Genomic DNA, 21,743 nt, shown 5'->3' with positions numbered 1-21,743 from the left:
TATGAAAGGTAGTGGTATTATGACAAAAATCTAGTAATGTAAATGTACTTGTATCTGTCTTACCATATGTGCTTAAAAGACCTTCAAATTGTGCCAACAAGCCAATGGTGTAAAGCTGGCGCAAAAATCCATCATCACGAAGGCAGTTTCTTAGTTTAATGATGAAACCACAGATCAGGGCAGTCAGCTACATTGAAGATAAAAAATATAAAACACACAATATTCACTTAAAACATGATCGTCATATGTTATCTTGCAGAATTTTGGGGGGGGGGGGGTTTGCCTTTTGTACAACATTTTCTTTTCTCAAGGCACTTAGAATTATTTTTTGAAATGCTCTTCAGCAAAGTTATCGCTTGCACTGACTAAAATGTCCTGTAAAAAGCACGAGGTTTTTTCAGCATTGGGACAAAAAAACATCTCGCCTATTAAACTGTACAAACTGTACAAGTCTTTTAATGGACACTGGATGTCATTCATACAGAAGTCTAATAGTGAAATGCTGCAGAATGTTACATAAAGTTCCCAAAGCCAGTGGGAAGACTTGTGTCATCAATCCATTGGCAGCCAACAATGTTTACAGAGAAAGCTGCAGAAATGCTCTCTTGACCATGTGATGATACTGTGCCTTTAAGAAATGTATTATCATCATGTTTCTTGTAAGGGGTGTGTTTAAAATTCTGCTCCGTTTTATACTGTGCGGATTTGTCTGTGCAACAGGCAGCTCAAATGCTGAGAATGCAGGATAATGACTGAATTTAGCTAATGGTGTGTTTGTCTAAACAGAGTTAATGCATTTTTATTTACTTAGGTTTCCCTTGGGGTTTTAGAGTAGAGTTTTGATTAAGTTGATTGACAGAATCATGGGCTAATGGGAGGAGCTAATTTTGCAGGGAAAATACATAATCAGTTTTCTGCCTAGTCCACAATAATGCAGGTAAAGGGTTAAATATTACAAAACAATACAATAAATAAAATAATAATAAAAATATCTATACAAAAAACTGTTTCATAATTTCACTGGATTTAATACGAGTCTTTGAAAGGAGAAGAAGAAAATAACTCCTCTGGTCACTGAATTTGCTGAAATGCATTTGTAATGATTAGTCATTTTTTAAATTCATCTGTGGGATATGCACGTTGCTGGCTGACCAGCATTTATTGTCCATCCCTAGTTGCCCTTGGAGGGCAGTTGAGTGTCAACCACACTCAACAGCTGTGGCTCTGGAGTCACATGTAGACCAGACCAGGTAAGGATGGCTGATTTCCTTCTCTAAAGGCCATTAGTGAACCAGATGGGTTTTTCCAACAATCGACAACAATTTCAGGGTCATCAGTAGATTCTTAATTACAGTTTTTAAAAAAAATTTGAATTCAAATTCCACCATCTGCCGTGGCGGGATTCGAACCCTGGTCTCCAGAACCTTAGCCGAGTTTCTGGATTAATAGTCTAGCGATAATACCACTAGGCCATCACCTTCCCCACTGAGTGTATTTTGGAATGCCCTGAAACATAGTAACTGCCATATTCTCAGGACTTCTTGAGGCACTTCACAGCCAATGCTGTCCTTTTAAAGTGTAGCTGCTATTTCTGGGGAAACGCAATAGCTCAATTTGTATTGAGTAAGGTCACATGGATAGTAATAAGATAGATGATTAGATGATTCTGCTGGCTGAGGGATAACTGCTTGCCAGGAGACCAGAAAAACACCCTCTATTCTTTTAATAGCATCATGGAATATTTTGTATCCACTTGAGATGTCGAATGAGACCTTGTTTTAACATCTCACTTGAAAGATAACACCTCTGATAGTTCAGTACACCCTCAAAATGTATTTGCAGCTCCAGAGACGACAGCTACACTGTGAATTCCTTTATCAGGATATACTGTCATGCATCAACATATGGAGATGTCTCTTGCACTATTGAAAATATTGCAGCATCAGAAAGAGAAATTAACTTGAAGCTTTGCTTGAAAACTAATCACTTTTGAGACACTCTGGAGCTTTTTTTAAAAAAAACTGTCAGGGTACCATTAAGCAGCTGCAATGATTGAGTTTTGGGCTCCATGTGGAAACAATTTGATGAGGTGATGAGCTGAGACTGTGATTCTGGGCCATTCCTGAACAGTTCCCAACATCTGGCAATACAACAGCGTTTGAGGAGGCCTGAGAGCTTAGCTAGGCAATGTGCAAACTAGGAGCGATTTCAGAAAGTGAGAAGAAAAAGAAACATTGGCCACAAAAGATAACAAGAGCTGCAACTGCATTCAAACTTACAGTCTGACAAAATACCACGTCTCTGCGGTATTGGATAGTCAAGTCCATTGCTATAGTGGGAGCATTATCTTGCATTAGTAGAAAGACCATGGCTTTCTTTGCCTTGTCACTCATCATGGCGACACAGTCAGTGAGTGTGGTCAGCAGAGGATAAAGTGCTTCACTCCACTCACCTGTCAACAGCAAAAGAATAATTACTTTCAATACTGGGGCCCGAGGAAACACAGAACCATCACACAGGAACAGTATCAGTGCCCAACACGTTGACTCCCCACTATTAGTATACAGAACTGTGCAAAACCAACGTAAAAATTAACAAATCATCCATATCTAATCCCAGAACACCAGGTTAAAGTCCAACAGGCTTATTTGGAGTCACGAGCTTTCGGAGCACTGCTCCTTCCTCAGGTGAATCCTTCCTCCTCACTCCCTGAGGAAGGAGCAGCACTCTGAAAGCTCATGATTCCAAATAAACCGATTGGACTTTAACTTGGTGTTGCGAGACTTCTTACTGTGCCCACCCCAGTCCAGCGCCGACATCTCCACATCATATACAATTCCTTCATCACCAACTCTTTCGCCATTTAATCGCTCATGAAATCCACCCTCCCTTATATCACTTGCTCAAACCTTCACCCGGTTCTGATGAAAGGTCATCAACCTGAAGCATCAACTCTTTCTCCTTCTACAAATGCTGCCTGACCTCCAGCACTCAATTTTAACCCATATCTATGGCAAAGTTAACAAAGTTTCAAATTAACTGTACAATTTTTATTGTATGCAAGTCATCACAAATCAGATGTGGTTTTCAGTTTTGCCTGTGTTGTGTAAAATGTGTTCTCGTAGAATAGTAAACGGTGGCACAAGTCCTGCGAGATCTTGCATTTTTCACTCAAATTATTTCCAATATTTTAGTGTGGTTAGTAGATTTATTGCAAACTACAGTCGGCATTTAATGCTATCATGCATTTTCATTCTTTATGTTATAGAATATTTCATTTCAGATATAAAACCCAGAGGACTGTTGGTGTTTCGGTTAAAAAGAAAATCTACATTACTACAGCTCAGGCTAAAAGACAAATTAAAAGGTACTTCACAAGTTAGCTAGCCACATTCTCAGATTGCTTTCTCCTTAGCTCAATTGCCTTGCATTGTAGTTATGCTATTTCCATTTAAGCTATGTCCCTCCTGAATAGACAACAATGTGAACAAGTTAGGAAACAATTTTCAGTAAACAATATGTAAATTATGACAACATAAACATCATAAAAGAAAATGTCAAAGTTAATTTAAACAAAAATGAAGTAACTATCAGAATAGCATGATTGGCAGGCATGAGTTTTAAGTACCAGAGGTCCACATCACATTTTCTAAAGGATATGTATGCTCAAACAACAACACTTGCAGGTGCCTTAAAAATGAATATATTTCCTGTTAATTCTGTAGTACCAGCTCTGATATAATTCAACCAATATTTTGTGCCACAGTGATATAAAATAATTGTTAAAAGTTAGCTGCTACAGTTCAGTTTCAAATGAAGGCACCAACATATCACTGGTTTTATGCCTATCTGTACTCTTTAAGAAAGGCCACATATTTCATTTGACTCTTGTTCTAAAGGTCAGTCATTCCCACAAAAAAAGACTGAAGGTAACCTCTTAGATGCACTCTAGTTCAGGATACTAATCCAGAAAGAAAGTCTGAACTTTAGCCATAAGTCATGCTCAGTTACAAGATCCTTAGACATGTGTTTCAGCTACACTACAGGGGAAGAAAGGAAATGCTGAACTGCTTAAGTGAACCTTCTGACAGTCAGTTAGATATACAGCAACAGGTACAAGCCAAGTAGCCCCTTGAGCCTGTTCCGCTTTTTAATGAGATCATGGTTGATTTGCAATTTACCCCCACATGCCTGTCTCTTTGGTTAACAAAAAGCTATCAACCTCAGATTTAAAATTAATTGTTGATTTGATCAAGCATCAATTGCCTTTTGTGGAAGAGCAATCCAAACTTCGACAACCCTTTGCATGAAGAAAAGGTTCTCCATTTCACTCTTTTTATGTCCCATGGCTCTAGACACTTCTACCAGTGGAAGAATTTCTTTCTATCTAAGCCTCTGAATAACTTGTCAACTTGGATCAAAGCACTCCTTAACCATCTAAATTCTATGGAATGCGACCTTAGTTTGAGTAATCTCTCCATGCAATTTAACACTAAGAATACTGATAGCATTCTGATAAACCTACACTACACCCTCCTGGCCAATATAGCTTTCCAAAGGTCTGGTGCCCAGAACTGCCTATAATACTCCAGGTGTAGTTTAACCAGGGCTCTGTAAAGCTGAAGCATAACTTGATCTCCTGGTATTCCTCTAGATTCAAAGGCGAGCATTATACAATAATCTGTTTGATTGTTTTCTGTAGTTATTCATGACATTTTGTGATATACCTCGAACCCCTAAGTCTCTTTGGATCTCCACTGTTGAGCATTTATCCATTCAGAAAATATCCAGTTCTATGTTTATTAATGACACAGCAGGTTTGAGAGGCCGAAAGGCCTACTTCTGTTCCACTTCTACATTTTATGAAAGACAAAGTGAAAGAACAGGATATATAAGATACTGCGGTCCTGAAGTCATAGATATTCATAGAATCCCTATAGTACAGAAGGGGCCATTCGGCCCATTGTGTCTGTACCAACCATATCCCACCCAGGGCCCTATTCCTATAACCCAACACAATTACTCTGCTAAACCCCCTGACACTAGGGTCAATTTAGCATGGCCAATCAACCTAACCCGCACATCTTTGGACTGTGGGAGGAAACCGGAGCACCCGGAGGAAACCCACACAGGCATGGGGAGAACATGCAAACTCCACACAGAGTGACCCAAGCCAGGAATCGAACCCGGGTTCCTGGTGCTGTGAGGCAGCAGTGCTAATCACTGTGCCACCCAGTCTCAAATAATCTGTTTTTTCTCAATTTTCATGATTGCAAATTTACAGGAAGAATTGGAAAGAGTGCATTGCAAAATGAGAGACACGCATATTTTGAAATGAAGATCTTTTCAGTGTTTAATGTTCTGTGAAAGATTACCATTTCTTCCGACTCAATCATGTTAACGGTGATATTGTGCATATGCACATCTTCTTCATCACAAACTGCTTCAAAGTTGCAATTTCCATCATCTTCCAACCTTTTTTCTAAATGAGAAACTTGTTCCAGTAACGTAGGTGATGCAACATGGCAGCATTTCTTGCCCAGCATAGTTGCCTTGAGACTATTAAGAATTAGCCACAGTGTGGGAGACTAGGCCAGTTGTCCTCACTGCAGGATAGTGGAATTGTTTTTTTAAACAAGTGGGATATGGTCGGTACAGACACAATGGGCTGAATGGCCCCTTCTGTACTATAGGGATTCTATGAATATCTATGCCTTTAGGACCGCAGTGTCTTATATATCCTGTTCTTTCCCTCCAATTCCCTAGGAATTGCACAACCTGTCATGGTAGAATTCAGTGCATGACTTCTAGGTTGCTAGTTCACTGACAAAAGTAGTAGACTACTGTATCTAGAATCAAAGAATAGTCACAGCACAAGAGGTGGCCATTTAAGCCCATAGGAACATAGGAATTAGGAGCAGAAATAGGCAATTTAGCCCTTCGAGCCTGCTCCATCATTCAATCAGATCATGGCTCATGCCAAAACATTGAATGTATTCAAGAGACGGCTGGATATAGCATTTCGGGCAAATGGGATCAAAGGTTATGGGGAAAAATCATGATTAGGCTATTGAGTTGGATGATCAGCCATGATCATAATGAATGGCGGAGCAGGCTCGAAGGGCCAAATGGCCTCGTCCTGCTCCTATCTTCTATGTTTCTATGGCTGATCTCTGCCTGGTCTTAAATCCACTTCCCTACCTGTTCCCCATATCCCTTTAATCCATTTTTTAAAAAAATCAGAAATATATCTATCTCCTTCTTGAAACCATTCAATGATTCAGACTCCACCGCGCTGTGGGGCAGCGAGTTCCACAAATTCACCATTCTATAACAGCAACACAGCTAGTTCTGCCTCTTCCCTGCAGCTCTGTAAATCTTCTCTGCAGCTAATTATCCAGTTCCTTTCGAAAGCCAGGAATGAAAATGCCTCCACCATATTCTCAGGCAGTCCATTCCCAATCCTAACCTCTCACGGTGTAAATAATTTTTTCCTCAGGCCACCATTGCTCCTTTTGCCAACCACCTTAAATCGGTGTCCTCTGGATCTCAACCTTCCACCTATTGGGTCAGTTTCCCCTAGTTACTCTGTCCAGAACTCATGAGTTTGAGCCTCTCAATGACACTTCCTCTGGAGCGACTGAATAGTTACTTCCTCCCTCCTACAGTCTTTAATGCTTGAAAGAAAAGAAATGAGCCCTTTTTCATTTTGCCCGATTAGGCTTTTAAATTTGTAAAGAAGTGAAAATAAATGCAATGACACTAGATAGTTCCATTACAAACCAAATTTAAAATGATTACTATAAACAAAATGTTCATACCGAGACAAAAACTGAGATTAAATATTAGCTCTGATGCTCCAGAAATAACATATACAAACCAATATACTTTAAATAGGTCAGTTTTCCAAACATCCTAGCTCAAGCATCTATGGGCAAAACAAGATGCATTCATTGCAACCCAGGTCAGGTATGAAAAAGCAGAAACTGGTGAATGGGCCTGGAAAACGCACATACCTTCAGTAGGCTCCTCTGCAGTGGAGTGGCAATCTGCACAGAAATGGAGGTGCACATGCATGATTAGGAAGCAGCACTTTTTCTACTGACAAGCAGATCTAGTTGCTTTTCTCTTTGTAGAATTTTACAATGAGGTGCTTCGCACTCAGCTCTGACAAAGCAGCAAGCAAAACCGAGTCAAAGAGCAAGAGCATTTCAGTGCAATAATGACCACACCTGGGCATTTTCCAAACAAAACATATTTTGGATTGTAAATCTAATCAGTGGAACTAATCTCCAAAGTGGACAAGATAGCATCAGGAGTCCTGCATTTGAGAGAATGCTACACCAGTACTCTCAAATCTTTCAAACAAAGGAATGGACGTTTTTGGGAAAAAGGTAATTTTCAGACACCAGAAAATCAAATATATTACACTTCCATTTAGTACAACCAAAACACTGAAATAGGGTCTTAATATGCAACTTGAAATACTTTTTTTATATAGTTGCACCTAAGCATTGTGCAACTATAATATAGCAAGAAATTAATGGACTCTTCGTCTCCACCATATCTTATTTGACTACAATTCCATTTAATGTTCCCTCAGATTTGCAATTGCCAAAAAGAAATTCATCTGTATTTACATAAGAATTTCTGATTTTCTAAAGGGTGCAGTTGAGGTTTAAATATCCACATTTAATTCATTTATTTTCCTGAACAGAGAATTGATCATTGATCTGCTCCCAAGTCTCTGTCAGTGACTATCTGCAACAAGCTGTGAACAGATGCAGAAGTCGTACGTGATGGAAGGGCCTTTCAAAATCTTATCTTTCCCTGAGAAACCCTGGACACAAAATATACACCTGTACCCCATTACTCCGATACAGTCTCATAATGGAAAGGGAAGGGGTGCCTTGAACTACAATAGATGAAAAGGCAATGCCACTATACTTTGAATTTTTCAGCTGGAATTAGTGGCCTGTATTAGTTAGTTGTTGAAGCCAAAAATAAGCTTTGCATAAAATAAGTCAGTAATTAATTTTAGCACAAAAGTCATTAGAAATCTTTGGCACAAAAATAAATCCATTAGAACCCCAAAGATAATATCCTCCAAAGTTAACAAAAATTACAGTTGCACAGAAGCTTATCATTTAACTTGGAAGTGTGAGAGAATGGCATAGACTGTACTGTGCATTGGAGTACCAGCATAGAGTGAAAACTAGCAGATTGTGGTTATCTCAGACCACTAGCAACTGACTGGCTGATAGATAAACAGGTCAAAGGCCTTAGCAAGACCTGCATAGGAGAAAAATGAGGAAAAGGGCCTCAAAGCAAACAAACATGCATAATTGAGGGTTATTCATTCCAAACACCAGCAATTATTGAATGTATGGAGAATTGTTTGAGCCAGCCATGAAAAATAATTTGGGGGCAGAACTGGGATACATTAGCTTAAATCTTTTTGTTAAAAATCAATAAAGCCAATATTTAAATGAATAAAGATCCTGCATTTTTTCTTTTAAAACAATTCAAAATGCCCAGATGTGGGAGCAAGTACCTAGAGTTATCTAAGGCAGCAGCTTATCACACAGCATGCAGTAATAAATGCAACAGGACAAAAGTTAAACTATAAAGCTGCTTTTCGTATCAAGTGATGAAAGCTCTCTTTTGTGGTCATTTGTAAAGTCATTTAAACAAACAATAACAAGCAGTGAGATTTCACAGAAACAAAAATTCTCGGTTTTAAATTAGGCTCAGATCTCAAATAAAGGAGAAGAAAGGAACATTTACTTTTATTGCAAAGTTAACAAGTTGTATTGTGAATTCAGACTTGCAAAATGAACCATTAATATAACAAAGCCAGGGTGGAGAGATAATGGTGTCACAAGGCATTAATATCAACAAATTACGTGCACTTGATATATTTTGCATTTAATTAAGGGTTTTACCCTTAAAGCATATTGGGCTTGAGGTACGAGCAAAGCATTACCAGAAAATTATCAAGCTTTCACTTTACTTTAATCCAAATTTAATTTGAATGTGTTTGCCTGTTATATGCTAATTTATTTAAGCAAAACATAGTATGCTGGAGCTGGATACACTAATATATGGGTTTATGCTGTTATTTCAGTATTTGCAAATTCCAGGAATATCAGCAAAACATATCCATCCACCCTGTGAACAAACACAAGTTATTGTCAAATGCAAGAATCAGAAACAAACACACAAGCACATACAAACAGGTAATGGGCATGAGACAGTAAGAAAACTATGGTTTAAGCATAGATTAAAAGAAAGCACAAGGACACCTTGTTTAAAAAAAAGGTCTGAGAGATTCAGTAAAACAAGATTTTTATTGCTAAAATTTAAGTTTAGAAAGCGTTTGGAATTTGCAAAGTCTTCAAGCAAAACACGAGGTCAGAAAACAGTGAGAAATGTTGCACATTATTTCAGGTGTGTTTTTCTGTGTACAAGGATGTGATTTATGTTACACTACGTGTTTAAAAAATGGTTCGACAAGAACTGAGGAAAAAAAAAATCAAACCAATACTTTATCAAGTTGGCTGCCCCGGAGTTTATGCTGATCAAGGGGGATACAGTGGTGTACTGGTATTGTCATTGGATAAGTAATATAAGAGACTGACGGTAATACTCTGGGGGCCTGGGTTTGAATCCCACCACAGCATATGGTGAAATCTGAACGCAATAAAAATCTAGAATTAAAAGTCCAGTGATGACCACCATTGTTGATTGTTCACTGATGTTACTCTTTAACGTGTCTGGCCTACATGTGACTCCAGATCCATAGCAATGTGGTGGATTCTTAAAATGACCTCTGAAATGGCATAGCAAGCAGTTCGACGGCAATTAGGTTGGGCAATAAATACTGGTGATGTGGAGATGCCGGCGTTGGACTGGGGTAAACACAGTAAGAGTTTTAACAACACCAGGTTAAAGTCCAACAGGTTTATTTGGTAGCAAATGCCATTAGCTTTCGGAGCGCTGCTCCTTTGTCAGAAGGAGTGGATATCCACGCGGAACAGCACTCCGAAAGCTAATGGCATTTGCTACCAAATAAACCTGTTGGACTTTAGCCTGGTGTTGTTAAAACTCTTACAATAAATACTGGCCCAGCCAGTGATGCCCACATTCAACGAATAAAAAGTTGAAAGAAAGGCAATGGAAAACTAAGCATGCATGAATTTTTAAGTTTTTGTTGGGGTGGGGGGGGGGGGGGGGGGGGGGGGGGATTTTAAATCCAGAATTCACATTGTAGTTTTTACCTCAGCGGGGAAATCCACGTATCACCTTTCTGAAGAAACAACAAATTCATATTATGTATGAGGATTTATTCTAGGATGAGCAGTGAGACTAACTTTAGACCGGACTTCATTCAATCTTGTAATACGAGTACCTGGGTAGTAGTTAATTACCCTGTTACATGATGACCACGTACATAAGGTTTCATTTCTGTGGCAGTCCAGGGAAGGCTGATTTTTCCCACATCACCTGATATATTACTAGAGTTCACATTTGGACCAAGTTTTTGGAGGTACTAGAGGATGCCTGAATTTGAAATGAGCATTTACCACTTGTTTCTTCAAGTCATTTCTCCATCCGGGTCTTGCATGAGCCATGCTTCCAGGACTGGAGTCCAAAAACAAACTTTAATCTTTCAAGAAGTTATATTTTTCCATTAAGTGTTAGCAAAAGCAGACAGTTGCAGAATGGGAAAGAGCAAGCAAAGGAAAATGCAGACAGCATGATAAACCGACTAATATAAAAATATGAAAAAATGAAATTAAGAAAAAAATGAAATGGAAACTAACCCTTGGTAAGCTCATTGGAAGAGATCAATCTGTTTTCAACATTTAGAAATCAAGCTATTACAGCTGGACACATTGTTTTGTTAAATAAAAAGCTTCAGGACAGGCTCTTCCTTACCAATGATTTTATCGTGATATGCCTCAGGAAAATACATTATATTTGCTAGCAGGCTAATAGGCAAAATTGCTATTTTTTTAATCTGCTGATTCAAAAATGCTAAACAATCTCAATCAAACCAGAAAAAAAAGCAGGGTTGGAACTAGTATGAATATTACTGACCATCTGCCAAGTTCTTTAACAATTCATCAGGCTATGCATTCTTAGTCCAGAAATAGAAGCATGCATAGAAAGCAGCTCCGATTACATCAGAATTTTCAATGGTGACCTTGGACAAACCTGCAACTAATGGGCTGTCAGCAGGTCACACCTTTTGAGTCAAAATTTAGTTTCTCCTGTTTAAATATGGGTGCTTTATCTCCCTTTTTTAAACCCAACAAAATGATTTTAACTTAACATACCAAGGGTTAGAAGGAGAGAAAATGGTAATGTTCACTCACACGCAGCTCGGTTATTGGAAGAACGACATGATGGTGGAGATCGAGAACATTTCTCAGCTAAGTCCCTTGGATTTATCCAATATGCACGATAATCTTGGTTACCTTTCTTGCTGGCAGAGGTAGTGTCACACTGAAAAACGTCCTCACAGCTATCGCTGTGTAACCGCTCCTTCTGGAGGAGTTTGTCTACCCTCTGAATAATACAGTCCAAACTTTTATCAACATTAAGCCACACCTTCTCCTAAAGGAGGAAAAAATTGGAATGGTTATAAAATCACAGGAGTCAACAGAAAACAATATGAATTCCCAAAGGTCTACCTGAGGAACTAGAAGCCCCCTTATTTCAATTGTCTCCATCACTAATTAGTTGGGCTGGTTACGTAGCCAGTGTGTGCAACATTCACTTACCAAAGTGAATCTTCTATGAAGAGCTCAAGTCTGGGATACACTCTCATTGCAGTTAAAGGAAGTGCTACAAGATACTCTATAGACTTCACTCAGTAGTTTTGTTATTGATTTAAGGTCCTAGGAGAAGATCACCTACGATTGCTGCACCTGGTGCAACCAAATCAAATATGGTGCAGCCTCCTTCGAAAGAAAACATGCATTAGAAGCAAAGACAAAATCCAATGAAATCCTGAGCCTGTAACTCAGCCAAAAGTCAATCATTTGTGGTATCTTGTCCTAGTTGTGAACCTTCCAGTCACAGGTCAGCTTTGGCAGCCATCCAGCATCCAACTGAACCCCATCGAACACCCCAGGAGGATAAACATGGTCACTTTTGGCTTGAAGGGTGAACAAGAAAGAAAAGGATTTCAAAGTCCCCATCAACTGATATTGTCCCATCTAAACAGGAAGCCAATCTATCCACAAACATGTTCTGGCAAAACGAGATAGACAATTCTGCCAAAGTTCATGATAACCATAGTGAAATAGAATCTTTTCTAAACTGTCAATTACAATCACCAATGTGCTTTTAGAATAGGCTGGATTTTCAATGGCAGCAGCCAGAAATATAGATCGTCATGCGGGGCCAAGTCTTGAAATTTTCCGAGCTTGTGCAATTGCAACATATATACTATTACTCAAAGTAATTATTGAGAGAATAACTGTTGTTAATAATTAAACTAAAATTCCAGAAAAAATTACATTTTAGTGTGCATCATTGATATTTAGCTGCACTGTTATCTTTCCCACTCAAAACTTACATGGAATTGTTTTCAGATGTTGTGTATGGTACGACAACTCCTCCTGCTATTTCAACCAATGTTAATGAACCTCAAAAACATTTGCAACGTTTTCTGCAGACTTACCCATTCCTCCTCATGCCAACTAATGTGTAGGGAGGAGCGGCTATTCCTGCCTGTCCACTTGGCCGTGAGTGTATCCTGGTCATTCCTAAGCATCACTTGGTCTGCTTCTCCGGACGGAGATGATTTAGAAGCAATATAATTGGGTCTGGCAGCATTAAGAGCTTCAACTGCATTCGCCAGCAGCTTACAGTCACAAACAGTGACAAGTTGCCTTGTCTAGGTAAAGAAACAGAATGATAAATGTTTCTAGAAGTTAATATTGTTTACATCTATAAAAAGGTTTTATTTGGACTGCATTATTCTGAACACGTGTTATTCACATTTGTATTAGAATTTTTAAGATACTCATAGCGGTATGTTAGTAAACTATATCCACGTTAAAACATAACAAAAGTTTAGAATTTGTAAATTGTCACGTAAATCACTGAAAGAAGCAATAACAACTGCATCACCCCATGACATTTTGTTTTTATATTGCAGTATTCTAAACTTGAGCTTTCTCCCCTTTTTTCTTCTTCACTCTGATGCCTTGTGGTGCACCTCTAATGCTCCAAGAAAGACGCCTGTAACTAATCATTATGATGTACTGGATACTGCTATGGTATATCATTTCCATCCAAGCAAATTGTGTTTGCTCACAGACATTGCAGTCTCTCACATACCCTTATATGTATAAGGTGCTGGTGAGGCCACATCTGGAGCACTGTATACAGTTTTGGTCTCCTTACTTGAGAAAGGATATACTGGCACTGGAGGGGGTGCAGAAGAGATTCACTAGGTTGATTCCGGAGTTGAGAGGGTTGGCTTATGAGGAGACACCGAGTAGACTGGGACTATACTCATTTAAATTTAGAAGAATGAGGGGGGATCTTATAGAAACATATAAAATGAAGGGAATAGAGAAGGTAGAAGCAGGGAAGTTATTTCACTGGTGAGTGAAACAAGCACTAGGGTGCATAGCCTCAAAATAAGGGGGAGCAGATTTAGGACCGAGTTGAGGAGGAACTTCTCCACACAAAGGATTGTGAATCTGTGGAATTTCCTGCTCAGTGAAGCAGTTGAGGCTACCTCATTGAATGTTTTTAAGGCAAGGATAGACACATTTTTGAACAGTAAAGGAATTAAGGGTTTTGGTGAGCGAATGGGTAAGTGGAGCTGAGTCCATGAAAAGATCAGCCATGATCTTATTGAATGGCAGAGCAGGCTCGAGGGTCCAGATGGCTTACTCCTGCTCCTAATTCTTATGTTCTTAAATCTGAGCTTTGCTCACATCTGAGAATTACAACAGTAGGGTAAATCACTTATGGGGAAAACTAAAACAGAGTGGGATGCATCCCAATGATGTACTTTTCTTGACCTCCTTCTCTGGTGACATGAAATATAAAGAAAAGGCAGGCTTGTATTAATATATATCCTGTGCTTGTGAAAGGATGCTATCAAGGTACTTTACGGCCAATTTCCACTATGACTCTATAATTATGCCCTCTTGAAGTGTGTCACTGGTGTCGCCATGGTAGCCAATTTGCACACAGCAAGCTCTCAGCAATGTGATAATGACCAGACAATCTGCTTCAATGATGCTGAATGGGGGTAAATATTATCCAGGACACTACGGATAATTTCCCTGCTCTTCAAAAGTATCATAGGATCTTTTATGTCCACCTGAAGGGACAGATGGGGCTTTGGTTTAATCTCATCCAAAAGCTGGCACCTACAATAGGGCAATCTTTCTCAGTATAATGGAATATCAACGTGGATTTTTAGGCTGAACCTCTGAAGTGAGATTTGAACCCACAGCCTTCGGACTTGGATGAGAGTTCTACCAACTGAGCCATGCCTGGCACTGATACATATAAATTAGGGAGACCTGCAAGAAAAACATAATAACACTGCATGGTACTTGATAATTAGTCTTCACTGATCCCTATATGCTCTGCCTTACTCTGAGGTAATGATTCAATGCCTTTTTGAAGACATTAATTGACATAGCTTAATTACTTCTGCTGGGAAATATTCCAGCCTCTCTTTTTGGCGAAATGGATGAAAGATACCAAATGCAACAAAAATCACAATTAAGAAGTTTATCTGCAGCTAGAATTTTAAGTTCCACCTAAAACAGAGAAAGCTTTTGCTTATCATAGAATCCCTACAGTGCAGAAGGGGGCCATTTGGCCCATCGAGACTGCACCAACTACAATCCCACCCAGGCCTTATCCCCGAAACCCCACATATTTACCTGCTAATCCCTCTAACATACACATCCCAGGACACTAAGGGGCAATTTAGCATGGCCAATCAAACTTAACCCACACATCTTTGGACAATGGGAGGAAACCGGAGCACCCGGATGAAACCCACGCAGACACAGAGAGAACATGCAGACTCTACACAGGCAGTGACCCAAGCCGGGAATCGAACCAGAGTTCCTGGGGCCGTGAGGCATCAGTGCTAACCACCGTGCCACTTGTTTTCTTTTCCGAGATTACACATTTTCTAAGGCCCCTTTGCTACACTACGTTTTATTTAGATGTGGTGGTGGCCAGGAGCAGATGGAAGAGCAGGGAATGTCGGCAATGGCCATTGGAGACGGAGTGTGGGGGGTGGGGAGGAGAAGAGAAGTGCCGACTCTGATCGGGAGGGTGGGTTGGGGCAGGGAGGGCTGAGACCTCCCTGGTGGACTGAGGAGAGGTTTACTCAGGTTCTGATCTGGCGCCCATTAAAAATAGTGCTCCGATCTGAGAAGCAGGGTTTTGCCTGTGTGTTGAGGCCCAACCCCCTGTATGACGGCGTGAAACACACACCACTTGATTTTTTATTGGCAGAGCATCATAACACCTGGAGAGAAATCTGGGGGGCAATTCTCCCCAAAAAATGCAAAGCGTCCAATTCGCGTGAAAACTGGAATAAATCATGCTGTTTTTTTCAGGGGGAGTTTAAAAAAGAATCTCCCACATTCCGTGCACTGCTGAGTGCACTAGCGTGAATCACAGTGAAAAGCTGGGGGCGGGACCTATCTCCACGAAAGAGACCAGCAGCATAGCGCTGAACAGGTCACTGCACATGCGCCGATCTGTCAGCGCCAAGATGGGCACATGCGCAGTGGTCCCTGTCTGCCAGTCTCCTGATTGCTAGCCAGCTCGCTCGTTGGCCAGCCCCGCGATCCCTGCAATGCTGGCCCTCCCTGCCCCGAGCCCAGCACCACCCCCCCACCCCGATGGCCAGCCCCAAATGCTGGCCTCCCTCCACTCCCCCTGATCCTGACTGCAGAGTGTTGGGAGATGCACTGGGGCCCGGGCGCTCAGTGCAGATCACGCTAATCGGACACTGCTTAAATCTCCCGGCCACCTGCACTAAAACATTAGTGCAGCGGGATGGGAGAATCACCCTCCTGGTTCTCTCGCCAGAAGCAACACACTGCCATTTTTTGGTAAGATTTCACCCATACTGTTCAATGTCTTAGGACATCTTGGTTTATAAACATGTATTTGTTAAACCCAGCTCCTCTGTCCTGAGTCAGAGATGATCACCTGTGACTAGGTTTCTCATCTGATTGCTCAACTGCATGTAGTTATCTTTCTTTCTAACCTGCATTCAAATTAACCCCAAGTGATCCACAAATAGATTCTTTTCCATCTCATCCTTCCCACTGGATTAATGTCCTTCACAATCTCCTCTGTACCCTGTCTTTTCCTCCCCTTGCTTGCCCTACTCCCCACCCGCCCGGGCCCCACTGAGGATGCCATCTCTCCCTCGCTTTGTTCCCTCTTCAACTGGGAGGTTTAAAAAAAGATTTGTTGCTATATCCTGAGGAGGGAGGGACGAAGATTTATCAATCCTACAGAGGTTTGTCCATTAGAAATGGATCTGGGATGCACCCGATTGAAGGTAGTGCTGCAATACAGCAGGCTGAGAGACAGGTATAAATATCTATAGCAATATAGAAAGCTTTTTTTTTACCTTGTCTGCCAAAATTGCAAGCGTTCTTTCGAGGCCGTTTGCCGATCTCTCCTTGGCTGCTCTCGATAGTCGTTCTGCATAGTAACTGACTTGCGTTTTGAGGGTATTGATACTTGCTATAATCTCTTTCGCTCTTATTATGTCTTGTGGTATGTATACTATAGACTGGGAACTAGATGATGAACTGCAAGAAAGAAAATTAACACCACTTAGGAAATTATTAAATGATCATTCAGGTCCACTTTCCTCTTCTCTGTATCTTCAGTGTGTTGGAATCAACAGTTATTACACTGTCTTCTAATCTAACTCAAAGATTACGTCCCTCCTTTTCATGACTCTACAAGCCTTTTAATTTTGGAAAAGTTTTTCCATTCCTGCTGCATATCAAGCGCAAGATGGTGGCCAAGTAATTGATGGCGCATTCTTATGGGAAGCTGCTTTATTTTTTTTTTTAAGATCACTAAATTTGGAATATAAATTAGGAATCAACAATTTGACCGAACACTGAAGACTCCCTCATCCAAATAATCGCACTCATCTTTTCTCTTTGTATTGAAGCTGTAATTACATAATAACTTGAGACTTAACGTGGAGCAACACCACGATTGCGCTGACGCTACACTTGCACAATTGCATATGGACTGACCGCAAAAGATTGCGGGGGAGCTTCTCTCACCACAATTTGTATTTGAAATGTACAAAACAAAAATTTATTATGCAGCAATTGAAAGTTGTCAATTTTAAAGAAAAGTGCTCGAGATATTTTGCTGCTTTTGTATTTGGCAGAACAACCAAATTTGAGTATGATTCAGCTCCAATTGTAGAATTGGATCCACGGGAATCTAAATATAGTGTGCACGTCTCATATAAGCAAGGCGTTTCCTCACACTGAAATGTATTTACAAAACTTACAGCAAGCTTACATGTCTGGATCCCTGAGCGACACCGCAAGAGGCCATGAGGATCTGTGGGCTTGAGAACAGTCTACTCCATGACACAGTACCTATCTATAATCATGACTTAGGTTAACTGTATTTCAGCCAGGCTTGCCAAGAGTATAAGAGGTGCTGCACTCTGACAACATACTGCATCACTCCAAAATCCACACACGTTCCATGATGACACTGATGCTTTATCTACCTTTGAATCTCTGATCCGAATGGAGTCATTACCTGAAAATGGATCTCTTCAGCATCAATTTTAGGAGACATAAATTTTCATACAGTTGTCTACAGTGTAGTCACGTAAAAGGAAATGTCCCTTAAATACGTTAGTGGTGCTGAAACACTGTAACCAGCTGTGAAGATTATTGACCAGGGAGACATATCAAAAGTAATCATTTGAAATTAAACCAGACAATAAGCTGTTATTTTGAGATCATTGGAGCCATGGCATTGAATCTGCATTCCACAGATACACTCCTCCACTGCATCGAGCGCTCAAATTCAGCAAGTGATGCAGGTGAACAATAGACTGAGACCAGAAGATTCCAACAGGGTATAAACGCTGAAGGAATATCTCAATTGGCCATTGTTCCCTCTAGTATCTCACTGAAAACAAATTCGGAGCAAACAATCTCACAGAAGGGCACAAACTGATGGGAGACCTGACAGGCAGAAATTAATAAAAAAAATTGATCTCAATTGAGAGACCATTTGAGACATTACTGAAATGTCTATGAGGCTATACCCAGATACAATAGGCTGGTATAACCTAATAGGATTCCATCCATGCCTCTTGATGCATGCACGATGGTTGGCTTCAAGTCTTTTTTTTAGTTGGAAGATGGAGCTATCTTGGGCACGGTATATTACAATATGGCAGAGACATACAGGTGTTATTAATTACATGGCAACATTATTTTCAACAAACAATCCACAGTTATATGTGGAGTTCCAGACAAACAATGGTTAGTGCCCTAGTGAGAGTGTTATGGTACTTTCAATATGGACATATTTTGGTTTGGAAAGAAAATGAAACAGGACGTAAAATGAACATGGAAACCAAACAATCTTTGCTGTTAACAATTAGGAACTCACCAACCCTCCTCATAAACGCTGAGGGGAAAAGAAGAATAAACAAACAGAACAAAAAGAATTGCAGAAGAGTGTTACAAGCATTGTTGCTCAACATCGACAAATAAATAGCAAATAAACAAAACTGCACTTTTAAACTCAGGATGAGCAACATAATTTAGTCACTTTTGCACAAACTTATGGAATGGTAATTCTAGGCCAAAACTAAATCAGTATTCATGGTTCTAGTTTGTATTTACAGGCATCAGGGTGACAAATGATCAGAATTCTACACATGGCTGAAGTAATTATTCATGCATGTTTATACAGATCTTTTAGAACACAAGAGCAAGTCTACCAGTCAACAACCAAGCACTCTGAATGCAGGTGTATTAAAATGAAAAATTATCCTTTCTGTAATGATGGTAATTTAAAAGGTGCAAGACTAAAAATTGGAAATTCTATTTCAACCAAAGTTTTTCACTCAATAATAATTTATTTTGATTTCTTAACCATCTCCCATCCTCTCCTTTTTGTCTAACTGCGGCATGGTTCCACTAATGATGATGCTTTTCCTGTGCATTATTCATGCGTGGTTCAGTTGGCTGGATGGCTGGTTTGTGATGCAGAGGGATGGCAACAGTACGGGTTCAATTCCCTTAGCAGCTAAGGTTATTCATGAACCATCTCAACCTTGCCCTCGCCGGAGGTGTGGTGATCCTCAGGTTAAATCACCACCAGTCACCTCTCCCCCTCAAAAGGGGAGAGCAGCCTATTGTCATCTGGGACTCTTGACTTTATTCATGCATGACCCTCAAGTGGCCAATGTCAGCAATCATACATTTCACTAGGTCAGTGATCAGAAATCAAGAGCAGGAAATCTAGTCAAATTTTCCCTTTCCCATGAAGAGGCCATAAGAAATAAGAATAGTAGGTAATTTGGCCCCTTGAGCCTGCTCTGCTATTCAGTAAGATCATGGCTGATCCAACATTCCTCATATCCACTTTCCTGCCCTTTCCTTGTAACCCCAATTCCTTTACTGATCAAAAATCTATCTATCTCAGACTTAAATATGCAAATGGACTCTGCCCCCCATAGCACTCTGTGGCAAAGAGTTCCAAAGACTCAACACTCAGAAGAAATTCCTCCTCATCTCAGTCTTATATTGGCACCCCTTTACTCTGAGATTCTGCCCTCTGGTCCTAGACTCTCCCATGAGGGGAATATCCTCTCAGCATTTACCCTGCCAAGCCCCTTGAGAATCATATACAAAGCCAATTGAAGCCATCAGTCTCTGAAATAGCTCACAGGCCAGGAATTAATGCAGGAAAAATTACAGTATATGTGGTTAAGAGCGCAGTGGAGGCAGAATCAATCACCAGATCCTGATGAAAAGCAGGATAAAGGGCTATGGGGAGCAGGCAGGAAAATGGAGTTGAGACTAGAATAAGATCAACCATGATCATGTTAAATGGCAGAGCTGGTTCGTAGGGTTGAATTGCCTACTCCCATTCCTAATTTCTATGTTCCTATGTTCCACTACAAACTGAATGAAATCCACCAGGGGGAGCTAACAATTGTACTTTTATTATATACAAGTTATAGTTAGCGCTCTCAGTTTGAGTGGAGCTAGCACTGCAGTCTTAGTGGCTTTAAGAGGAAATCTTTTGAACTGTTAAGCTGAGAAACAGGAGTTTCACCGAATCTGGAACAAGTTGCAAACAGGAGGTGAATAAACAAAATAAATGGATGGCTTAATTTATATCAAGAGAATTCTCATCAGTATAAACACCAATTTGATTCACAAGTGACCTGGCAGTGGAGGGGAAAACACAACTGGCACTGGTAGCTGATATTGTTTAAGCTGGATGCACCTCATATGAAAGTTCTCTGCTTGGCAAAGTAAAATGGAGATCAAAGAATATGGAGGTGGGGGCAAGGGTTGCTGAGTGGAATTCTCTCTTTAGCTTAAAGGATACAATTTTTAAAATGCTTTCACCTTTTCTGTGGTTTTACAAGAAGAAAGGTACATGTCCCATTTACGCTGCTTAAATGGAGATCAGTACAAAGTGAAAGACAGGCAAGCTGTCAGTAGGCCTAATTTTCTCCCATTCATACCACAGCTTCACCACGGCTCAGGGCCTTGCAGTACTCAGCGCCACATATCAACAGCAGCATCCAAACAATAAAGTTAAGATAGGTTGGATTTACAAAAATAGAGCATTTCTTGCCACCCCCCTTTAATTGTGTTGAATTTTTTAAAAGCAGCAAGAAACAAAAAAAAAGCAGCAACTAGCAAGCAATTTCATGCCAAAATTCCTGATTCACCAGGAGGAAACGCAAGGCAAAACTTTGCAAACAACATGGATTTTAAGTTCTCCTGAACTTACTTTTTCTTGGTTTCCACAAACTTGACCAGAAGTTTCCTTAAACCACCAGTTTTGAAGGCCTGGCAGTGAGCTGCTGGTGCCCCAATAGTAATGATGTCATAGGTCTGATCTGTGGCATAAAGAACATATAGAACTACCAAGGTAATAAATGGACAAAGTTTAAGAGAAATACCCACTTGGATTTAAAACCAAAGGACCACAAGCGTCATGACCTGGTACGTCTACATTTCCCTACAGATCAAGCCCCTCATTTCAACTTTGCAAGGCGTAGTCAGATACTTCCTCACAGGGAAGGTAAAAGATGGTGTCAAACCTACCGGAGGTGAGTCAACTCTGAGAAGAGTATGGGACAGTAAGCAGCTTATCTACTTATTTAAGGAAATGTGTTTCAAAACTGATAACCATAAAATTGAGGAATTTGATGGAAAAAGTTGAAAAGCCAGTGAGGAGGACAAATGAAAATCAATGGGTACCTTGGAATTAACTGGTTTTAAATTCTTAAAATGCTTAGCATAAGCATAAAGAGTTCAGGAGAATTATTTACCCAGAATGGTTAGATGGTGATGCTTGCTACCATAGGGAGTAGTTGAAAGTGAACAGCCTAGAAAAGCAAAATACTGTGGATGGTGGAATTCTAAAATAACAAAAAAAAATGCTGGAAATACTCAGGTCACGCAGCACCTGTC

General features: G+C 40.2%; 1 protein-coding gene across 9 annotated transcripts in view; it reads right to left on the bottom strand.

Annotated features, from left to right (window-relative positions):
- The window catches only part of LOC144499846 (inositol polyphosphate-4-phosphatase type I A), a 175,641-nt gene that overhangs the window by 41,341 nt on the left and 112,557 nt on the right, over window positions 1–21,743 (bottom strand). For 5 of the 9 annotated variants that reach the window (XM_078222394.1, XM_078222392.1, XM_078222388.1 and 2 more), the window contains 6 exons: window positions 21,058–21,166; window positions 16,652–16,835; window positions 12,695–12,910; window positions 11,382–11,622; window positions 2,280–2,452; window positions 64–187 (listed from right to left, as the gene is read on the bottom strand). In XM_078222394.1, coding sequence (XP_078078520.1) covers window positions 64–187; window positions 2,280–2,452; window positions 11,382–11,622; window positions 12,695–12,910; window positions 16,652–16,835; window positions 21,058–21,166 — 1,047 coding nt within the window. Of the gene's footprint in view, window positions 1–63; window positions 188–2,279; window positions 2,453–7,016; window positions 7,050–11,381; window positions 11,623–12,694; window positions 12,911–16,651; window positions 16,836–21,057; window positions 21,167–21,743 lie in introns of all 9 variants that reach the window. The other 4 variants (XM_078222393.1, XM_078222391.1, XM_078222395.1 and 1 more) reach the window with 3 other exon arrangements.

This window comes from Mustelus asterias, chromosome 10 (genome assembly GCF_964213995.1).
Source record: "Mustelus asterias chromosome 10, sMusAst1.hap1.1, whole genome shotgun sequence".
Classification (NCBI taxonomy): domain Eukaryota; kingdom Metazoa; phylum Chordata; class Chondrichthyes; order Carcharhiniformes; family Triakidae; genus Mustelus; species Mustelus asterias.
This window is presented reverse-complemented; position numbering and strand designations above follow the sequence as displayed.